This window comes from Abrus precatorius, unplaced genomic scaffold (genome assembly GCF_003935025.1).
Source record: "Abrus precatorius isolate BTA unplaced genomic scaffold, Abrus_2018 Scaffold2, whole genome shotgun sequence".
Classification (NCBI taxonomy): Eukaryota; Viridiplantae; Streptophyta; class Magnoliopsida; order Fabales; family Fabaceae; genus Abrus; species Abrus precatorius.
The window spans coordinates 4,023,685-4,047,789 of NW_020874362.1; the positions used below are offsets into that span (position 1 = coordinate 4,023,685).

Sequence of the window (24,105 nt, forward strand, 5' to 3'; positions counted from 1 at the left end):
ATTTCCAGGGTTTTTTAGAGCCAGAGGTTCTTGGACCTGCATGCAGTGTTGACTATGTCTGGGATGATTTAACTTGTCCTCGCAGACTGGTTGTCCGCATCAATGGTGCTCATTTGAACCTTGTTACACACTCTTTTTCTTCAATTTATTCTCAGTATCACTAGTGCTTGTGTATGGTAAAGTTATGGTTTAGTTAATCTTGGTGAAATAATTTCCAATTTATGAATATCATAAAACTTCTTGTGTTTATACTCAATAAAATGAGGTTGCTGAAAGAAAAAATAGACAACTAATTGAAACTACTTGCAGTCTACTTTTACATAGTCGTATCCCACATCATTGTTGGGAAGATGTCATATTGACAACATGTTATCTTATCAATCGGTTGCCTTCTTCTGTTATCCATTACAACTCTATCTTGTTTCCTAAATAGTCTTTGCATCTTTTACCTCTCCGTGTGTTTGTGTCCACATGCTTTTTCCATAATCTTAGTTCAGGTAATGACAAGCTTTCTGCTTATGCTCACAAATGTATTTTTTCTTGATTATAGTTGTTCTCAAAAAGGTTATAAGTGTTACTCTATGATTCTTAAGTGTTATTTTATCTTTGTTGTTTTCTTTGAGTCTGTTCCTTCCTTTAGTTATTTTGCAATGTCTGAGTCAGGACTAGAGTTTGTCATGCCTTCTGCACTAGTTCTTGTTGTTTTGCACCCACCGAAGTTCCCACCTCTTCTAGATGACCTTCCTTTGCATCCGTTATAGGTGTACCATTGATGGCCGCAGCTCCTCCTTCGACCACCGTTGACATACCATGTCACTCTCTACTGACTTCAATGCATGTGCGTCTTCTGGCCATATCATTTGACATTGATTTTCCTATTGCACTTTAGAAAGGTATGCGTTTCACTCGTAATACCTCTTCATTAAGCTGTTTGATCATATCTTCGGCTCTTCCCAATATGTGTCTTTTTTCTTTGTTCTTGGTTTCTATTTCTAAAAATACAACAAAAGATCTCTTACATCCTGCTTAGCGTCAAACAATGCTTGATAAAATGTGTGCGCTTCATAGCAATAGCACTTGAGATATCGTTCCTCTTCCTTTAGGTAAATCTGTTGTGGGTTATAGGCAGATATACACTGTCAAAGTTGGTCCTGATTGTCAAATGGTTGCTTTAAAGCTCATCTTGTGTGCAAAAGGTTATACTCAAGATCTTTGACCTAGATTATGGTGACACATTCTCTCCAGTAGCTCAAATGACTTCTGTTTGCTTGATCTTGTCCATGGCTACCATCTGCCATTAGAACCTTCATCAACTTGACATTAAGAATGCATTCCCTCATTGCGACCTTAATGAGGAAGTTTATATACAACATCCTCCTGAATTTGTTGCTCAAGGGGAGTCTTTTGGATTAGTTTGTTGTCTTCAAAAATCCGTGTATAGTCTTAAACAGTTTCCAAGAGCTTGGTTTGGTAGATTCAATATTGTTGTTCAACAGTTTGGGTTGTTTCGGAGTAAAGCTAATCACTTAGTCTTTTATCACCACTCAGCCAAAGGATGCATTTACCTAGTTGTATATATGGATGATATTGTTATCACTAGCAGTGACCTTCATAGCATTACATAGTTGAAGAACCATTTATGTTACCATTTTCAGATAAAAGACTTTGGTAAACTTCGATATTTCTTGAGAATAGAAGTGACACAATCTAAGCATGATATTGTAATTTCTCAGAAGAAGTATGTATTGGATATATTAGAAAAATAGGTTTAATGGGGGCTACATCTATGGATACTTTTATGGATTATAATTCTAAACTTCTACCAAAACAAAGGGAGTCCTTGCTAACCTAGAAAAGTAGATGAGATTGGTTGGTAAACTAAATTATCTCACGATTACTCGATCTAACATATCTTTTGTTGTTAGTGTGGTAAGTCAATTCCTTAATACTTCCTGTGAAGAATATTGAGATGCATTGATTTGTATCTTGAAGCATATCAAAAGAGCTTCAAGCAAAAGATCTCTTGTACAAGGACAAGAGTCATGATAAGATTGTTAGATATTCTAATGCAGGTTATGCAAGCTCTCATGATAAAAGGTCAATTTCTGACTATAGTGTTTTGATTGGAGGTAATCTGATTTCTTAGAAGACCAAGAAGTAAAATGTTGTTTCTCTTTCTAGTGCAAAAGTAGAATATCTAGCCATGACTTTGGCCACATATGAACTTAAATGGTTAAAACAACTACTTAAAGAATTAAGATTTGGAGAAGATACTTAAATGACACTCATTTGCGATAACCAGACAACCTTACACATTGCCTCGAATCTAGTCTTTCATGAACGGAGAACATTGAGATTGATTGTCATTTCTTTCATGAAAAAATCTTATCTGGAGTTATCGCTGTAAGCTTTGTCAATTCAAATGATCAACTGTAGAAAGTTTGTAAGGGGTCCTGGTATTAAGCACATATATGACAAACTCGGTACATATGATTTATATGCTCCAGCTTGAGGGGGAGTGTTAAATATATGTGAATATGTTATTTAGGAAAAGAGGATCCATGTAACTATAGTAATTAGGTAACCGTATATTTTTTCTTAATTACGTAACTAAGATTGTGATTATCTTTATTAATATAAATACACAACCCGTGTCACATGCCTTCTCGTTTTTTCTTATCTTAATAAATACATTAACCACTAAAGTGTTTAATGTTCCTAAATTGAATTTTTTATTTTATTTTTGGCCATGATTACCTAAATTGTGATTCTTGTTTTGTGCTTTCCCAAACAAAAAATATCACATGTGCAACTTAAAGTGAGTGATCTAATCTTAAATTTCTTGTTATGAATTCAATAAGAAAATGTTAGTTACCATTCATGTGTTTTCACCCAATGAATTAAATTTTTGTGATAGATGGTTCATGACATGACACACAACTTCTGTGGCCATGCAGTCTAGACTATGATCCTTGTTGTTGTCCCTGTTCTTTTAAGAAGAGTTAAATTTTTGCACAAGGTAGGATGGGACTGTGCATTGTCCACATTTCCCAGTCCAAAGGACAGCTTTGTTGGGGAACAGAGGGGGGCGGGGGGGATTGTTTGACATAAAACCATTCATGTGCTTCCACTTTTTGACAGAAAGTACACTGAGAAAGGTTTCTGTGACCGTGACCTTTAGTTGCACTTCTCTTTTACCAATATTTTATAGAAGGCATACTTTGATTGCATTGTTTCGTTGTATTGTTAAGTCCTCTATTGTTTTAGTGTGTTGGTGCATCTGAAGTCAGAAGCACGTAGTGATACAAGAGTTAGTTATAATCTAATGCACTTTTCATTTTTGTTGTAGGTAGCCTTCAATTACGAGATATTAAGTTGGATAAGGTGCAAGCATGGAAACCTTTTTACAAACTTGGGCAACAGAGGGTTTTGGCTACACATTTGCTTTTAGACAAAAGATCAAGAGATCAGATGAAGGATTCCAGTGAGCATACTGGCCTAGAAATTGAAAAAGTGGGGTATGAAATATATGCAGATGGTCCAACCCGAGTTTTGCGAATTTGTGAGATTTCTGATAATTTCAAGAGAGATACAGTTCTTGATATGTGTGCAAAAATTCAATTTAGAGTTTCTCAGTTTGCGGTTCACCTACTTGAACATGTTAAACAGGTATTCTGGGCTCTATTAAGTGTTTGAATCTATCTACATCTAATATTTGTTGATTGTCATTAAAGTTAGTGGTTCCATGTTTAATATTTGTAAGAAATATGTAATTATAGTAATGTTGTAAATAGGAAAAATAATATCTTTGTAATTTCGGTACTTAGGTAATTGTATATTTCATTATTTAATTCGTGTATTAATGATTTTTATTATATATACATGTTTTTCTATGTAGTTTAGACACAAATTCATTCTGTTTCTTGTTCTTCTTTCTTCTCAACATGGTATCTAGAGCTTGATGAGAGGAAATCCTATTCTGTGATTACCTTGTGGGCCCACTCTCCCTATTGCATTTTTTTTCCTAGAAAACTGGGCTCTTCCTCGAGTTTTCAGATTTCCTCCTCTCTAGTCAATGTTTGCCACTGCTGGTTACTATTCTGACAACTTTTCTGAAAACTTTTCCGGTGAGTGCGCCACCCCCAAATCAGCCTATCCCCACATAATCACAGAAAATAGGGCCCTCACATGCACTCGTGTCATCTCTATTTCACATTTCACTCTCCTAGCTGTGTTATCGTCCGCACATGGCGGTGCGTTTGGCGCCATTTTTTACCATTTTTTGGTCTTTCTGACTTGCCAAGACCTGCTCGACTTGGATCTATCCTTGTTTGTTTGTTTCAAATTGCATGACACTCGTTTTCAGATATTTGGCAGTGTTGGTACTGTTCCACACTTTTCAGTACTATTCACTGCTGTTTGGGACTGACCTATGGCTGCTATTACCCCTCTGTAGATACATACCTCCAATTTTAGCAACTATGTCGCTACACCACCCTCTTACAACGACTTCTTTCGGTAGTATGTTAAGCATCAGGCTTGTGGTTCCACTATTTCTGTTGCACGAGTAATTTTTTTGTTGTTGCATCTCAATCTTCTTTTTTTGGTTCATGGGTCCTTGATTCTAGGGCCATTGATCATATTACTCGTAATAAGTTTCTTTTCTTTTCTATTTTTACATCTAGGTACCTTCATCACTATGATAATGGGTCTCAAACACAATCTTAAGGTCTTATACTGTCTACCTTCCGTTTCTTTCCATTGATCATGTCTCTTATCTCCTTGGTTCTCCTTTTAACTTACTATCCATCGGTCGTCTAATTCACTCCCTTGGTTGTATCATTTCTTTCACCAAAGATTTTGTTTTCCTACAAAACTGAAGGTCGGGGAAGATGATTGCAGCAGGATGTGAATATTTATCTCCTTTCTTTCAAAATTTTAGGACTTTTAATGGAATTTTTCATCACACCTCTTGTACTCATACCCCCAAATAGAATGGGGTTACTAAACAGAAAAATAAACATTTAATTGAAATTGCTTGTACTTTATTGTGTTATAGTCATGTTCTTTACTTTTGCAGTGATATTCTTATTGCTTGTTACCTTATTAACAAAATGCCATAATCTATTCTTTAAAATCAAATACTTCACTCGATCTTGTATGCTCACCAATCTCTCCACCCTTTACTTTCACGTCTCTTTGGACCTACTTGCTTTATTCATAACCTTTGTCCTGGCATGATAAACTCTCATATTGCTCTCACAAATGCATCTTTCTTGGTTACACTAGGTCTTTGAAAAGTTATAAGTGTTATTCTCCAACCTTTGTTGTTATTTGGTCTCAATTGATGTCACTTTCTTTATCCCTAGTCCTCTGACTTCTGCTGCTGTGTCTATTTCTTTACATTCTCCTGCTTTTATTCTTTACCACTATCTTCCACCAGCTTTATTTCCTACTCTTGAAGATCAACCTCATTTGCTGCGTCCATTATTTGTATATCATTGTTGACATCAGTCACCATCTGTGCTACCTCCAGCCTGGGAGGCCTCTTTTAGACTTGCCTTTGATGTCACTCACTCTCTCCCTTCAGACTTATTTCCTGAGATTGAACTCCCTATTGCTCTTCAAAAGATATACACTCTTCGTAATTTGTCTCCTCATTATGTTTCTTTAACTTATAATCGCCTGTTCTCCTTTCATTATACTTGTCTATTAAAGGAGCTCCAAGAAAATGTCTCTTATATAAAGATAAAGGACATACTGAGGTAGTGAGGTATTCAAAGGCATATTAGGCCGTATCACCTAGTAATAGGAGGTCTACATTTGGTTACTGCATCTTTATTAGTGGTAATTTGATTTCTTGGAAAGTAAAAAGAAAAATGTGGCTGCAAAGTCTAGTAAACTTATTTAGCTTAAAGAATTGCTCAAATAATTAAGATTTGGGGTGGTTGCACAAATGTCACTTATCTACGATAATCAAACAGCCTTGCATATTGCCTCAAATCCTGTTTTTCATGAGAAGACTAAACATATTGAGATAGATTATCACGTCAACAAAAACAACTAAGCCTTATATCATTAGGTGAGGCCGGCTCATGGATCACACGACATCATTGAACTCGATCAAAAACCAAATTTTCAGAAATTTGGTTAATCAAAAGGTCTCTTTTAATAACTTCATCTGTGTTTCTTTTGGGTCTCCATCGACCTCTCTTTATTGGACTAAGAGTCATGCAATCATTATTGGCGCCTTCAAAAGTTTTCTTTGCACATGACCAAACTATCGGTCTTCAATCGTTTTTTAGTCACCTTAGACTATCATGTCAATAGAGAAAAAATCTTTTACGGAGACATCATCATTATCTTTGTGAATTCTAATGATCAACTAGCAAATGTCTACACCAAATCATTAAGAAGTCCTTGGATTAGTTATATATATGACAAGCTTGGTACACATGATTTATATCCTCTAGCTTTAGGGGCAATGTGGCATATATATAACTATAGGAATGTTGGAAATAGGGAAGTTAATATCCTTGTAATTACAATAATTAGATAATTGTATATTTCATTATTTAATTCGTGTATTAACGATTTCTAATATAAATACGTTTCACTGTGTAGTTTAGACACATGGATTCATTCTATGTCTCTCATTTCTTCTTTCTTCTCAGCAATATTTATGGTTGGTAATTGTTGAGATCCTACATCAATTACAAATATGGCTAAAATATAACTTATAAAGACATAAACATTCTTATTTTACGAGTCAGCTTTTAAGGTTGAGTTAAGCTCAAGCCTAAAATAAGATGGTATCAAAGCCTATTATAAATCCAACATAGAGTCATCCTTGATTATAAAATTGAAAAAAACTTGATCTCATAGGTTTTCCTAGTGTAATTAACTTGGTCATGTGGATTTCCCAGTGCAATTTACTTGGTCTCACGGCTTTTCTAGTGTAGGTTACCTGGTCCCACAACTTTCTCAGTGCAATTAAAAAAAGGAAAACCATTTCTACAATTTTCACACTCTAAATGTCTAATTTTGAGCATGAAGGGGTGTTTTGAAATCTTACATTAACTAATGATATGGCCAAAGTAGAACTTAAAAGAAGTTACGAACTAATTTTTTGGGTTGAGTTATGCTTAAGCCCAAATTTAAGAGTAATATGTGTGTACTGCATAAATATAAATAAACTAATTTAGTTTTGGAACAAAAGGCACATATTGCCTCCTGCTGTATCGGATCACACTGAGCATTTCTCAGTTTATAGTTTGTACAAGCTCTTAGGTCTGTCTATCCAAATAGAGTAATACAAATTGAGAGGGCCATTTCACATATATCTGTAATTAAGGATTTTACATGGATAATACATCAGTGGTTCATTTTCAAAAATTGACAAAAAGAAGTGTGTGTGAAGTTGTAGTGTCATGAAAGCATAGCAGGCATGGTTATGCCTTTTTTCCCTAAGTTTTAACCTCACTTTTCTGTTTTGAAACATTTGCACACGTGTTAATTGCTACTGATATTACTAATCTTCTATTCTGAAGGAGGAAGACGTCAATGAATGCAAAGATTTCACACCAATTGTAATTGCAAAGCTTGGCAATTTGCACATGATTACTGTTTCTAACAATCACCAGTCATATAACCAGTTCAGTTTACAGGTAATATAATTAAAATGCTTAATTGAACTGCATGACTGACTTATACTATTAAATTCACCTTTAATTTATTTAAAGTCTCAGGAAATTATTGCAGTTAAGGACTATATTGATCATATTCATATCTCATTATTATTGATCCAGTACATGAATTTGGAGCTTAAGTGGAATGGAGCTCCTTTTGCATCAATGCTTCGCAGACATCAATTAGATTACAGTGACTCAAACGATAGTGTACTGAAGATTGTTTTTGTTCTACTTACATCCAGTTCCAATGTTAAGCAATTTAGATACTCATCAATTTTTCTTCAGGTAAAGCTGAACACTAGCTTTTTTTTCCTTATTTTCCCCTTCTTTCTGGGTTCTGTTTGCTTTCAAGTTTTTTTAGACTGTCAGAAGACAATACTATACATGATTTGACATTGTTTTGTGTAGCCAATTGATTTGAACCTTGACGAGGAGACATTAATGAAAATTGTGTCATTTTGGAGAACATCTCTTAATGACTCAGAGAGCCAGCGATTTTACTTTGACCATTTTGAAATCCATCCGATAAAGGTTTCCTTCTTCTTTAATGGCCATCTTTCCATTAGTTTAAATATTTTGACTTAATTTATATTTCAGAATATATCCTGTATTTTTTAGATCATTGCAAATTTTATCCCTGGGGAGTCACATTCAAGTTATAGCTCAACCCAGGAGGCTCTGAGGTCCTTAATTCATAGTGTGATTAAGGTTGTTTAACATTCTGCATTGAATTTTTTATCTTCTCTAAACCATGATCTATACTTATTTACTTGGTCAAATTCTTATTTTTCTCTTCCCAGGTGCCTCCCATAAAAAATATGGTTGTAGAGTTGAATGGGGTCTTGATTACCCATGCTCTGATAACAATGCGTGAATTATTTATTAAATGTGCTCAACATTATTCATGGTAAGCTTACAATATACTTTCTTTTCAAATTTGTATTGAATGTAATGACTGAAAATTGAAGAGCTTCTCCAGGTACACAATGAGGGCCATATATATTGCTAAAGGAAGCCCCTTGCTTCCCCCAGATTTTGTTTCTATTTTTGATGATCTGGCTTCATCATCTCTTGATGTATTCTTTGATCCATCCCGTGGGTTGGCAAATCTTCCAGGATTCACCTTAGGTATATGACATGCTCTGTTAGTTACCTGTTTGCTCTCACTTTTATTTTCAAATTAAAATAAAAGAGATAAAACAACCAAAAAGGGAAAAAAAGGAAGAATATTTATTTAATGTTTTATTAAATTAAAATTACAAAACAAACTGAATTAGAGAATTCTCCATCGAAGGGTTTCGCCTTTCTACAACTGAACTAAGGCTCAATTCCCAAATGCGTAACCAATCCGAATCCCCCACTGCTACTGCTTAAGCTGATTCCCTACCTTTAACAACTTCAGTTTAACACCTTGAACGTAACTAGTTAACTATCTTAGATTCCTTGCTTTTCTATTTTCCTAATATATTAGATTGTGCATATTGCTCCTTTGCTTTTATTTTTTTGAATAGTCTTAATATTTATAAATATTAATACATATATCCATTTTGGATTTACTTCAACATTCTTTAGTATTTTTTATTTCAACATAACTGCTAATAGGATGATATGCCTTTTATGAAATACTAACCTTATCTCCTGCACATCTAATAAAACTCTTAATACAGTATGTATCCTAATATTCTAGCAATTGTTATCCTAATCATGAATAGCCCAAGTTTACATGTCTTGCATGATTGTTTGGCTTACTCTATTTCTATAGTGATTTCTTACTAGGGGGATTGAAAATCCAAGGGGGTGTTTGGTTTCAAAAAACATTTTCTATTATCATTTCATGTTCTCACTTTTAATCACAAAATTACCACTTTATTTTCATTCCATTTCTCGTTTTCAAATACTTGTACAAAAAACATCGAAAACAAACAATTTTTCTGTTTTCATTGTTTCTTGTACAAATCTTTACGTTGAAGTCTCCCATCGACTATAGGCATCTTGTGCCCATACTCCACAACAAAATGAGGTTGCTGAACGAAAAAATAGACATTTTATTGAAACTGCTTGTACTCTGTTGCGTCATAGTCAGGTTCCTCATCGTTTTTGGAGTGATGTTGTTCTTACTGCGTGTTACTTTATTAGTCATTCTCAGTTCTTCAAAACCAAGTCTCCCTCACTCTATCTTATACCCTCACCAGTCCCTTCACCCTTTATCCCCTTGTGTCTTTGGGTTCACCTGCTTTGATCATAACTTTAGTCCCAGGCTTGATAAGCTCTTACCACGCTCTCACAAATGTGTTTTTTTAAGTTACACTAAGTCTCAAAAAGGTTATACCCTCACCATGCTCTCACTAAGTCTTATACCCTCACCAGTCCCTTCACCCTTTATTCCCTTGTGTCTTTGGGTTCACTTGCTTTGTTCATAACTTTAGTCCTAGGCTTGATAAACTCTCACCATGCTCTCACAAATGTGTTTTTTTAGGTTACACTAAGTCTCAAAAAGGTTATAAGTGTTACTCTTCAGCTCTTTGTTGATATTTAGTTTTGATTGATGTCACCTTCTTTGAATCTATTCCTTTCTTTACACCCAGTCCTCTTGTTTTAGTATGGTCCCACTAAGATAAGACAGTTTCTTCAGCTTCTTCTGTTGATGATTATTAGTTTAAATTAACTAGTAGAATTGGCCTTGGCTCTGCTTGTGCTTCACAAGAACAGATGCGGCTGCTGACTTAGATGTCCCATCACTAGCGAAGGAAGTGGCTGAACTGAAACTTGGGCTATGACTTTCTGTACTTGCCCCTAAACCCCTTGATGAATCTTGGGTTGGGGGGAATCCGTCGTCCCTTTCTGACCCCCCATATACTGTTTAAGGCTTCCCGTCCCTATCCCCTCCCCTGGTGAAATAATCAAAATAGGCTCCCCGGACCGACTAAAGTAAGGACCGATGGAACTAAGCACAGATCAGATTCTATGAACTACTGCGCCTTCGGCGCGAAAGCCAAAAATGAATTTAAGAAATAGCGCGTATAAGGCCTTTCTGTTCAGTTCGGGCCAAATCCTTCATCAGCGGAATCCCCAAAGCTGTAGAATCAGCTACCAAAGCAGAAGATTCTCCGACCTAAACCTTGCTAGCCTCAGGTCAACAGACGTTTCTCGCTCGGCGCTACTAACTATAACTAACAGGGTGGGGTCTCGTTTGATTTCCCCTCTGAGTTAATGGCACACAATCATCAGCAGAATCATAAGCTGAATCAACATCAGCAGTAAGGTATACAGAGGGTCTCGAAGCGAAGGTTGAAACGTATTGTACAAACAAATTCATCATTCTTTGCTGACATAGGGGCAACGCGTCTTATCTAGTACGGTCGGATGAAGGAATAGGGATTTGAAAGACAGCATGGATCGGATCGACAAGACCTAAATAGTTTGCTCACGCCTAGATAATAAGCAGAGTCAGGTTCGGAGATGCTCGAGGAAAAAAACACCGGCCAGGCCAGACAGGATACTCCTTTCATTCTAACTAGATATTGTCGGAAATCAATCTGTTTTTGAGGAAATTTGATGCAGATCTATATCTCACCCTAAATCTCCTTCCCCTCCTCTAGCTTTTGTGACTTTCTATTATGTTCCATCAGAACCATCTCATGCTTTTGCTGCACCACCTCCTTCATGCTCTTTACAGGTATATCACCATTGCCGGCCCCTCTCTATACTGCCAATGTCTGATGATCTGACTTCTGACTCGCTTCTGGTGCCACTCACCATCTCTCCTCTGGGCTTACCTCCTAAGACTAAACTTTCCAATACTCTTTGTAAAGGTATATATTCTACTTGTAATCTCTCTTTTCATTATGTTTCTAAGTTATCATCGGTTGTCCTCTTCCCATTATAATTGTTTGTCTTACTTGTCCTCTATTTCTATTGCTCAATCCACAGGTACTGCTCTTTCACATCCCAATTGAAAACAAGCAATGATTGCTAAAATGTGTGCTCTTTAGAATAGTGGTATTTAGGACCTTGTTCCTCTTCCTCCTAGGAAGTCTCTTGTTGGTTACAGGTGGATATATATGGTCAAGGTTGATCTTGATGGTAAGATTGATCGCCTTAAGGCCGGTTTGGTGGCCAAAGGTTATACGCAAATATTTGGTCTAGACTACAGTGACACTTTCTCCCCAATAGCCAAAGTGACATCTGTCTAGTTACTAATATCTATGGCTGCTACTTGTCACTAGCCACTTTTTCAGCTTGATATAAAAAATGTTTTCCTTCATGGTGATCTTGAAGAAGAAGTCTATATGGAGCAATCTCCTAAATTTGTTACTTAGGGGGAAGTCTTTAGGATTTGTTTGTCGTCTCCGAAAATCTCTTTATGGTTTTAAACAATCTCGAAGGGCATGGTTTGGCAAATTTAGCATGGTAGTTCAACAATTTGGCAGGACTCAAAGTGAAACAGATCACTCCATTTTTTATCGTCATTCAACCTCAAGTTGTATTTACTTAATTGTGTATGTAGATGACATTATCATTATAGGAAGTGATCATCATGACATTGAATAAATAAAGCAACACCTTCGATACTTTGTAGGGATTGAGGTGACACAACCCCAGAATGGTGTTGTGATTTCTCAAAGGAAGTATGCAATGGATTTTCTAGAGAAAACAGGATTGACGGGGGCCAAACTTGTTGATACTCCTATGAATCCTAATACCAAACTTTTGCCAAGTCAAGGGAAGTCATTTTCAGATCCAGAAAGATATAGGAGACTTGTTGAAAAATTAAATTATCTAACAGTTACTTGCCTAGGTATCTCTTTCGCAGTCAGTGTAGTTAGTTCCTTAACTATCCTTGTGATAGACAATGAGATGCAGTAATCTGCATTTTGAAATATATTAAAGGAGCTCAAGGAAAAGGTCTCTTATATGAAGACAAAGAACATACTCAGGTTGTAGGGTATTCAAATGCAAATTGGGGAGGATCACCTAGTGATAGGAGGTCTACATCTGGCTATTGTATCCTTATTGGTGAAAATCTAGTTTCCTAAAAAAGCAAGAGGTAAAGTGTAGTTGCAAAGTCTAGGACAAAAGCAAAGCATCAAACTATGACTTTAGCTACTTGTGAACTTATATAGCTTAAACAACTACTCAAGATTTGGATAAGTTAGAGAGATGACACTTATTTGTGATAATTAGAGAACTTTACATATTGTGCCAAATTCAGTTTTCTATGAGAGGACTAAACACATTGAGATAGACTATAACTTCATTAGATAGAAGATTTTATCTGGAGACATCATTATTAGTTTTATAAATTCTCGTGATCAACTGACAGATGTCTATACTAAGTTTTTAAGAAGTCCTTGAATTAGTTATATATACAACAAGTTTGGTGCATATGATTTATATGCTCCTACTTGAGGGAAAGTATTGAAATAATGTAATTATAATAATATTATAAATAGAAAATTAGTATCTTTGTAATTGTAGTAACTTCTTATTTTTTATTGACAGTTCTTATTATAAATATATGTTTCGGTGTGTAGTCAAAACACACGAATTCATCCTATATTTCTTGTTTTAGTTTAAATGTTGGGTTGCCCATAAATGTCCAGTCCTATTGGGTCCACCCGTGCAAATATTCAATCCTGCAAATTTCATATACCATATGTCCAGTCCTGGGCGTGAGGGGGTGTATTAAGATGTTTTATATTTGTTAGGAGTAGAACCAAAATACTCTTTATAAGGGATAGGATAGTCTTCCTCTTATAAGCTAACTTTTGGGAGTAAGTTAAACCCAAATTTTTTAACAGATATGATTAAATAAGAACTTATAAAAGTTGAAACAATTCTCATTTTATAAGCTAGCTTTTGGAGTTGAGTTAGACTTAAAGTCCAAATTCAACATGATATCTTTTATATTGGGCCACCCTTGATTGAAAAAAAAAAAGAGTAAAATTTGGCCTCCCTATGTAATCAACCTTGTCCCATGGATTTTCCAGTGCAACTTATTTGGTCTCGTGGTTTTCCTAGTCTCGTGGCTTATCTAGTGTTGCATTAAAAAAAAAAAATTCCTACAATTTCCACACTATTCAATCTTATGCATGAGGAAGTGTGTTAAGGTTTCACATCGACTATGGATATAGCTAAATAAGAGCTTATAAAGGCTAAAACAATCTTTACCTTGGGAACTAACTTTTGGGGTTGATTTAGGCTTAAAGCCCAAATTCAACACTTTAAAAACAGAAATCAAAATAAAAGTATGGTGACAGTTTTATAATCAATCTCTATATTATAAATAAGGGTTTACTGGTTGGGAGTGAAACATTTAGTAGAGCTATTCTCTTTCACAATTTGTCACGTGTATTTTAGTATTAAAATTGACTGCAATGATTTATTTTTTATCCACCTCTTTGTTAATTAAGCTTTAAATTTTGAAAATCAAAGTTGTTTCTTAACTTTTCTTTATTATCTTATATAAAATTTTAGATTTTCTGAAAATATCTATTTTTACATTTATAAAAGTTTTCTTATTACCTTTAAATAAACTTCAAATTTCTCATAAATATTTGTGTTTACGTTTATAAAATTCATAATACTTAATCTATTATTTGTAGTACTGTTAGTCAAAATTCTTAGTAATTATATATTTTTAGTTTTGTGCAGAAAACATGTTTTCTTTGTTAGAAATTGTAGAGTTCATCACTTTCATTTATTTTTTTCTCAAAATTTGTATTGTTCTCAAATGCTATATCTCACAATCCTTTCTTTAGTTAATTCTAACAAATTTGTTTTTAACATTAAAGTATCTTTTACTCATCTCTAGTTACCACAGTATCACAAATATAAAATGTGTGTACATTTTAACATTTACATTTTTTTATCACAATATATATGTAAATTACTCTTATGTTGAGATATACTTCATTATTGATCTAATCTTTATTAGTGTATTATATTTTATTGATTTTATAATGATATAAAATTATCAATTTTGAATGTCTTTTGATCTTTATAATATATTCTAATGTTTCATGTTTACAAAATTTTGTTCTTTAACTATTAAATTATATGTAAATTTATTTTAAAACAAAATACCTGTGCATTGCATAGGCTCCTATACTAGTTAAAAGTCAAAGTCTGAAACCAAATGGCACGTCTTATTTATACTGGTTTCATAGGTTTTTCAAATAGTGTGGTTCTTTGGCTAAAATTTACCCATTTGGTCACTTACAGATTCAATGTTTATAAGAGCTTCACATGGCAGTATAATGGTGTTATCATATCTTATCTTCCTTCCAGTTTGATTTTTGACTGAGAACTTCAGGACCAAAGATATAATCTTCTTTGCACTTCAATAGGCGTAAGAGATTTAGTGAGTAGTGGCTTTGCAGTAAATAGTTTTACCCAGCAATAGCAGGTTATTTACAGTAGAGTTGAATTCATGGATAAGGTGGCAATGATGATGGCATGCGAATTATGCACTACCTTTTGGCCATTCCCCATCTTTAGAAGATTCAGTATGAACTTTGAACAAAGAGTTGTGTTCTTCTCAATGATATTCCTTGAACAAAGTTCTTGTATATTTGGATAAACAGATAGATAAGTAGGAAGGAAGGCCCGCTCATTTCTCATTAGAATAAAAGTGCCAACAACTAGTCTGTCTACTGTTTCAAATTATTACATTAGGACAAGCATTTCTATGTTATTTCTGCTAACTATTTGTATTACTCTTTTATTCTGCCATGCTTGATCAGGTACTTTCAAATTAATAAGTAAATATATCAAAGGTAAAGGTTTTTCAGGGACAAAACGCTACTTTGGTGATTTAGGGAAAACTGTAAGTTCTTAGCTCTTTGTTGTCTATTAATTTTTTATTGAATTCCAAATGTGATTATGGACTATCAGCATATTAATCAATTTGTGACTGCTCAGCAGTTGAGGTCAGCAGGTTCCAATATAGCTTTTGCAGCTGTAGCTGAAATATCAGACTCTGTTCTGAAAGGTGCAGAGGCAAATGGCTTTAATGGATTGGTATAAATTTGGTTACTATCGTTTATAGTATGGACTTATCCTCTATTGTATTATTATGTGTCTGACATTTGCATTTTTTGGCAAATTTAATTTTCAAGATGAGTGGCTTTCACCAAGGAATTCTAAAATTGGCTATGGAGCCATCAGTTCTTGGAACTGCATTGATGGAAGGTGGCCCCGACAGAAAGATATTGCTTGATCGAAGTCCAGGAGTTGATGAGGTATTAAATAATATCTTTGTTGCATCCATAGTATCTACGGTTACTAATGTTTTGTCCTAAAAGGAAAAGTAATTACTACAATAATTACACATGCAATCAATGTGGGACTGTTACCACACAATATATAACTGACCTTTAGAATATTAATAACAAATTTATTGAAGAAATTAGTTATGGAGGATAAAGTCTTATTATGATATATGAAAAATATTGAATATATCTTGAATATATCTTAGAATATCTTATCCTTTTAGGATCTTTATATTAATCTTTGGGATCTTATCTGTAAGAAGTTATTTGTTCTTTAGGATTAAGAGTCTATAATTAGTATAAATTAGGGCTAATGCTTCATATTTTGCATTTTATTGTAATGCATCACATCATATCAAGTGATCTGGCATTGGTTTTTGTTTCAGAGGCAGTCTGGCCCTGATCTCAATCCCAGGCGTGTTCTTTATTGGCATAAATCTATCAATTCTGTTAGAAAATAATGACTGACAATCACTAACTATAAGTTCTCAACTAACAGATACAAACCCATTCAGGGCTTACCTAACAAAAATATAATGAAATATGGAAACCACTTCTTGGATATCCTTTAAGATATAATAAAGATATGAGATATATTTTAGGTATTCTAAAAAATCTGTGAAGAGGCATCTATAATGCATTTATGCTTAAGATAAGAAATATTTATCTTTTCAGTTCTTCCATCTTGATTTTGGAAAATCTTGACTTGATTGTCAGTTACTAATTAGGTATGTGGCCTGGTGCAGTTATACATTGAAGGATATATCCAAGCCATGCTGGATACAGTTTATAGACAAGAATACCTTAGAGTTAGAGTTATTGACAATCAGGTAATAGTTCAGTTGTGTGTACTTGGCGAGTTATGTGCAGTGATTGGGCTGCCATTGTGCATCATTACTCTTGAATTTTATTTTGCTTCTTTGTAATTTTCTTTTTTAGTTTTCTGGTGGACCTCCTCTTATCCTCCCATTGTTATAATCATTTGCTTTCTTGAGTTTTTTACTGTGTAGAAAAAATATTAAATTTTGCCCTTTACTGTATGGTTATGATGGAGTCTTATACATGTTTAGGTTATCTTGAAAAACCTACCTCCAAATCATTCTCTTATCAATGAGATCATGGATCGTGTTAAGGAGTTCCTTGTGAGCAAGGCCTTGCTAAAAGGAGATCCCTCAACTATGTCGCGCCCTTTAAGCCGTCTTCGTGGAGAAAGTGTATGTTCTATTCTGGAGAGCGTATTTCATTTATCCATTTCATCTTTTTCCTCTATTTGATATTTCAATCTTCTTATTATATTTTTTCACTGCAATGATTTTCCATGATTATGATGATGGCTCACCTATGTTCTCTCCTAAACTAATACTTCTCTGCATGCCTGGAATGCATTAGTTTAGTTTAGAGGCTCCTCCAATGTCACATATGATGTTAACATTGTAGGTTTAATGAATAATTCTAAATTCTCCTACTCTTTATTCATACAAATCATCCTAATTACCAAATGAAGAAAATGTTTTATACATTTTATTTTCTGAAAATAATAAATGCATAAATTTTTTCATGTAATACTTATTTTACAAATAGGAAGATTATCAGGAGTATAAGTAGGAGGTTATAGCAAATATCAAGTTTAATTCATATCCAATGGTTGACTCGTTTCTCAAACGGAAATATGTATACTTCAACATATATAATAACTAAAAGCATAGTTAGTTTTCCCTGAATATATATGAAGATACTAATTCTGGGACATACATTTGTCAGGAATGGAGAATAGGACCAACAGTCTTGACATTGTGCGAGCATCTTTTTGTCAGCTTTGCAATACGCATACTGCGAAGGCAGGCTAACAAATTTATATTCAGCATAAAATGGGAAAAGAAGTCAGAGGTTGGCAGTGAAGATGTGCCAGCTAACTCTAGTCAAAAAGTGCAGAAGGTGAGTTTCATTCGAAAATGGGGCATTGGAAAATTTGTGTTGTCTGGCTTGTTGGCATATATTGATGGACGTCTATGCCGTGGGATTCCCAATCCTGTAGCACGGAGAGTAGTTAGTGGCTTTTTATTGAGTTATATTGACCAAAATGATGATGAATAAATTATACGATTGTCATTATTCATGTTCAAAAGTAGGATGTGTGGATGAAGTCCCATCATGGGCATGTGAATATGCAAAATGCCCGTTTTCAATACCTTATTTGTCTAGTACAAGGGATCTACATCTGATCAACCGGATATCTTGCTTGTCCCTATTACGCAATTGAAACTGTTCCCAAATATGGTCACTCTAACACCATCAGTACGAGTAGTATCACAATTGGGTTATTGGGAGTTGCCGCACAGGAGCATCTTGATTTTGAGTTCTGGTTATGACCCGATAGCCTCATTAAAATAGTATAACTTCTAATTATATATTTTGCCAGTCGATGTTTGCATTTGTCACGGATAGAAAACATTTCAAAATTTTAATTTCTTAAATGACAGTAGAATTTGAAATCTAATATTAAGTTAATCATAAGGTGTAGTTAGTATAACTAATTGCTTGTGCTGATGTTCAAGCGTAAAGTGAGAAAAGCATAAAAAGACGGATGAGAAAAGCATAAAAAGCCGGGCGCAGCGCTTGGTTTACTCGAAAACAGCTTGCCTGCCCGTGGTTTTTCTCATAAAGAGATCTGAACCATCCATTCAAGTAACCAATTTTAGCTCGAGTATTTACTGACACTTCTATTACTGTTTGATATCGAATGGCTTTTTTTTTTCTTGACAGTTGCAGTAATTAGGGTGCTAATCCTCTATTGTTTTCGTTTGTATTTTAGGATATGAGCTCAATTAGGGGTAGTTTTATGCATATGCTCTTTTCTCTGCCACTTATCATATGTTTCTTATACATGTTACAGATTATAAAAAGTTACTTGCGCCCTTTCCTACGCTATATGAAAATTGATTCATTACTCACCGCCTCTTCTTTTAATAATTGATTATAGCATATAATATTTTAGAATCGCTCCAAACCCAATGCAGATGTATCAGTTTTGCATCAAGTGATGAAATGAAATATCTCTTCACCATAACTAGCCACGTAGGAAAAGTAAAAATGTGGCATCAAGAACGTATGACACCATGCTGCTTAAGAGAGCCAACTGAATCTTGACGGTCTCAATCCTTATGCCACGCGCTCTTTGTCTCTTCCGCCATTTTTTCGGCTGTAACCTTTTTTTTAGTAAAACAGCAGGCTGAAAGAAAGTAAAACCATTTCCAATTGAAACACAACAAAAAATTTCACACACAGAAAAGATATTAAACCATCTTTGTATGTGTCATTATAAATGTGAACTTCATTTGTCATGAATCCTTTCCTATACCAACTTTCTGATTCTCAACATAGAGAGCGAGAGCAATGGCTTTCACAATTTCTAGATCTCAATCAGCTCTGACAGAGAGCGAGAAGGAGACTCGTGATCGCCTAGGGGACAAGGAGTGTGCAACAGAAGGTACCATATCCAGCCAACTTTACTTGAAGAAGTCTTCACTGTCGTCCAAAGCTTCCTCTCAAACCTTGGACAAACATGCAGTCCTCCGACGCATCCGGCAACGCAAGTCCTATAACAAAGCTAAAAGCGCTTTTGAAGCTTTCATGGGCAGTTCAGAAACCAACACAGCCACTACCCAAGAACCCAAGTGGTTACAACTCGGTGACGCTTTCTCGTCTCCTTAATTGTAATTACAATCACCTCCATCCATCCACCCACCTATAAGTATGACCCCAGATTACTATCATGCTATTTTAGCTGTGCTTTTGTGAATATAATGGAAGGTACTAAACTTAGCAACTGTATCATCATCTATCATTGGCAGTCCTTGGACACCTGCTGTACTCCTTTGATTCGGAGAATTAGTTTTTATGTTTTGTCACTAAAATAATTGCCTCAAATCTTAAGCAGCATCTGCTTCTCTTGCAATGAATTCTGCATGTTGTATGTAGTTTTAGTTGTGTGTCTTTTAATTCGCCGAAAACTGCAGATAAGTTTCAATAGGGTGTAAACATGTTTGATTGTTGTTATTTATTATTTATCTGTTTATTTATCCTGTGCAAGCTTCATTAATTATAATATGAAAATAATAAGATAGATAGAAGTATGTAATCTATTTTTAATTAATAATTAAGTGTATAATTAATAAGGCTTAATTGTGCAAATTTGTGCACAATAAATAAATATATTAGTTGTTACTTCTAAAGTAACTACGAAAATGTGTCAGGTTATTTTTCTCTTCCAGTCCTAGCCAAACTAGATAGACTTAAATCCATGGTAACCTTATACCTAATAACATAATCATATTCAAAATAATAAATACAACACATATTACAATGTTTAATAATCGGTATATGACAAAAAATTTCTGAGTATGTTATCATACATATAATTTTTAAAAAAAATATATAAGTTTTAAGTATAGAAATTAATTTATGAAGTATTAATAATAAATATTAACTATCTATTTTAATAAAAAATTAAGAAAATTGGTGGACTTAGTTTAAAAAAATTTAAAATGAAGTGTTAAAAAAATGATGAATTTGTAGGACTTAAAATTTTTTTAGATTTAAGTTAAATATTATAAAAATTTTATTGATTTCATGAATATGAAGATTAATAGTAAAATTTTATGTTATAATAAATAAAATATTAAAAGCATTACATATAACAATGAATTTTTATCATTAGAGAAAATATAGTAATTAATGATGTTTTGATTGATACTAAATTTTGAGTAACAATAAAGGTTTGTATTTTAAAGATAATAATTTTTTTTAGTTTTTTTAAAGATTATATAAAAGTTCATACATCACCAAATATTTTATATAAAATTTAATACTTCATTTATTCTTTTGTGAGTAGAATAAAAAGCAAAAATATAAAATAAAATAATTTTTTATAATTTAAAAAGTAAAATGTGTTTTAAAAATAAAATTGAGGTTTTTTTAATTAATGCTTTATGTTTAAAAAATACAATTAATTTAAATATATATTTATTTTTATAATAAAAATTATTTATAAATTAGTTTTGTATTTTATAAAAATTATATTTTAGTTTTTCTAAAGGTGTTATAATTATAAAAATTAAAATGCTTATATAAATATTTTTCTTTTTCTTTGTAACACACTTGCATATAAACTCAAATGTAAATTTTTAAGCATGAGAATTAATTTAAGTGTGGACTTAATTATTTTATACAGAGTTTTATGTTTTCTTGTCAACCATAGACAGCTGAATGGGAAAAAATATATTTTTCTTTCACGGCCCACAACAAATTAAATATGTGAAAAATAAAGATTGCGTTACTTGTTTAAGCCTAGATGACATTATTGGGCTATTGAAAAAGCACAGTTGCCCATTAAAAAAGAATCATTTAAAGAGCAAAAAGAGTTTGATAAAAAAAATGTTCAGACCAAAAAAATAAATAAATAAAATGACAGCAAAATAAGTGTGTTTAGTTCAGTTTGACAGCTGTCATTGACAAAAGGGAACCCAATGAACTATCGTCATAGATATGTTTTATAAATACATAAAGCATAATGTTGAAACCTTTCACAATGAAAATTTGAGTGAAAAATTTACTTGTTTGAAAAACAAATAGTGTTGAATGCATATTAAATAAAACAAGTTAAATCAAATGTTACGACAATAAAATAAACTATTATTTTCATGTTATGACTCAGCTATTTATCTGCTGAGTTTACTAAATGATTTTTCATGGATAAGTTAGAATCATTTTTGATAATAGTTAGAAAAAAACTAATATATTCAATTTATATAATAATAAAAATAATAATACATTTCTAAGTTATCAATATTTATTTTAATTTAAGATAATCATATTATTAAATTCTTAAATTATTTTTTGAACTATTTAAAAATGAATTTACTAATACTGCTATTATTATACGATCAATATGTAATTATCAGATTTTTGAAACAAAATGTAATTCTAAATAACTTTAACAAAGATAGGCTTTATATGTTTTAAAGTATATATTTTTTAGAGAGAAGAACAAGTTAAGTAAAGAGAAAAGAAGAATAAATTTAATGAGTGATATGATAAAAAAAAGAGATAAAATTTAATAAATATTTAAAAATGGAGAAAAAAATAAGCATTAATAATATACTTAAAAATTATGTCAAGTAACAGAACCGGAATCTACATTAAAAAAATAAAATCAAATATGCATAACAAAATTGTTTAAACAACTAGTTTATATAGAATATAAACTGCATCACTAGCTATTACCAATTAGAGTTAAAAGATGTCACCAAATATTAACATCAGTCCGAGAAGGTTTAATATTGACTTATTTTATAATGGGATAACAAATTAAAATTTCAAATAGCTACATGTTTACATAAAAACTAGGGGAGACATCATCATTTGTTATTCAATTATAATAGAATCAACACCTTAAATATGAAAAGATTCAAAAGTATGGCAAAAAAAGGAAGACATAGCCTACTGCAGGCTACTTTGGTCTTTTCCACAAGGGTGGACTCCAAGTCGTTATGGCCATTGGAAAATTTTCTGCTAAACCATTTTGAGGGCAAATGTATAAATAAATACACACATCATTGAAGAATATCCAATTGGTCTAAATCCAAACGTCACCACAAGAAAATATGAGAAGCCTAATAATACCCTTTAGTCTCTTTTACGAAACATTTTAAATTAACTTACACAGATTATTACAAATAGTTGAAGTTGCTTTCTTTTTAATCTTTTAAAAATTATTATAATGACACTTTTACTCTTATTCAATAGCAATGTACCTAACTTATAACTATTAATATTTATGTTAGTAATTTAACGTTAAGTTTTTATTGACCCTATTTATTAAGAACAAATAAAAAAAATATTAAATAATTTACAAAAACTATGAAATGTTTTATAAAAACGATAATTAAAATTTTCTAAAATGCGTTCTTTATATATTAAAAAACGGAAACACGGGGTATCTGTTTAACGGCCATTGGCTTATTATCCATGATATGAATTTGCAGTACGAACACGCAGTGATTGTTGAGTAGATATACACGCATCTGTCTATTCAAACGGTGCCAAAAAGAAAAGAAAAGTGAGAGAAATTAAGAAAAAGGACTCAGAAAGCCAACGCAAGTCAACAAGTGCACATGGAAATGGCTAAGAATTTTGTGAAGGATGCATGGCTTTCTGCGTAAGACTGAGTAAAGGTTTGATTTTGGTGGACCAGCCAATGGAAACAAGAAAATGACATACAAATTGGAAATCACCTTTAGTTTCTCACTCCATTGCTTTAACTTTTGAATTTCAGTTAAGGTTTAAGAATATTAGTTGAAGAGCTTTTATTGGTTGCAACATGATCAAGTTAATCACTCTGAATTTCAAGATCTTAGCTTTTATTGGAAAACACATGAATTTACTACATGAATAGTTTAAGAAAAAATAACTGAAGTGGGGTGAGTTTTATGCTTTGTTTAAATAAAAAATAGAAAAAAAATAACTGAAGGGGGGTGTTAACACAACCAACAGTACATAGATGTTTGGTTAACTGCCATCTTATATTTATGTTTGGTTACCAAAACAACAGTGTTTCGTGTAATTATGCAGGTTGGTATATATGTACTTTGAGTGAATTGATCTGGGCAGGATATACCTTCCAAATTGCATTCAACAAATCAGAGTATATTATTATATCTTTGCTTTTATTTTTTAATTTTTTAATCATTAAAAGTTAAATATTTTCTATTTTTTAAAACAATAAAAATGTATGATTATATGTTGAATTTGTGAACGAAGCACAGCCAATGGTGGCGAGTTTCTGTCCTCACACAGCACAGAATCCACTCCTTCCATGTCGTGTGCTCTCGGGTCATACCATTTTATAATTTATTGGGTGACCATCGCCATCACCATCACCAACATGTTCCTGCTTTTCCTTTTTACTTTTCAAAGAAAAATTTATTATGTAGTTTGGCGTCTGCTACGGGGAGTTTTCCTCACAAAGCACCTATTCATTCATTTTTAAAAGATCAAAAAATTGAAATAGCAGTTGAGTAGCTCTTTAGTTGTTCTAGTTACCGCATGCTTTTTGTGTTTCAAAGGACAATATTTTAAGGGAA

At 33.0% G+C, this 24,105-nt stretch overlaps 1 protein-coding gene across 1 annotated transcript in view; it reads left to right on the plus strand.

Annotated features, from left to right (window-relative positions):
- Window positions 1-18,096, plus strand: part of LOC113857898 — a 41,707-nt gene extending 23,611 nt beyond the window's left edge. Inside the window, 15 exon segments of the mRNA XM_027490173.1 lie at window positions 9-105; window positions 3,350-3,669; window positions 7,551-7,667; window positions 7,809-7,976; window positions 8,100-8,222; window positions 8,310-8,399; window positions 8,492-8,598; window positions 8,671-8,819; window positions 15,437-15,519; window positions 15,618-15,713; window positions 15,812-15,934; window positions 16,711-16,794; window positions 17,035-17,178; window positions 17,726-17,921; window positions 17,924-18,096. Coding sequence (XP_027345974.1) covers window positions 9-105; window positions 3,350-3,669; window positions 7,551-7,667; window positions 7,809-7,976; window positions 8,100-8,222; window positions 8,310-8,399; window positions 8,492-8,598; window positions 8,671-8,819; window positions 15,437-15,519; window positions 15,618-15,713; window positions 15,812-15,934; window positions 16,711-16,794; window positions 17,035-17,178; window positions 17,726-17,921; window positions 17,924-17,964 — 1,938 coding nt within the window. The 3' untranslated portion in view covers window positions 17,965-18,096.
- The last annotated feature ends 6,009 nt before the right edge of the window (window positions 18,097-24,105 follow it).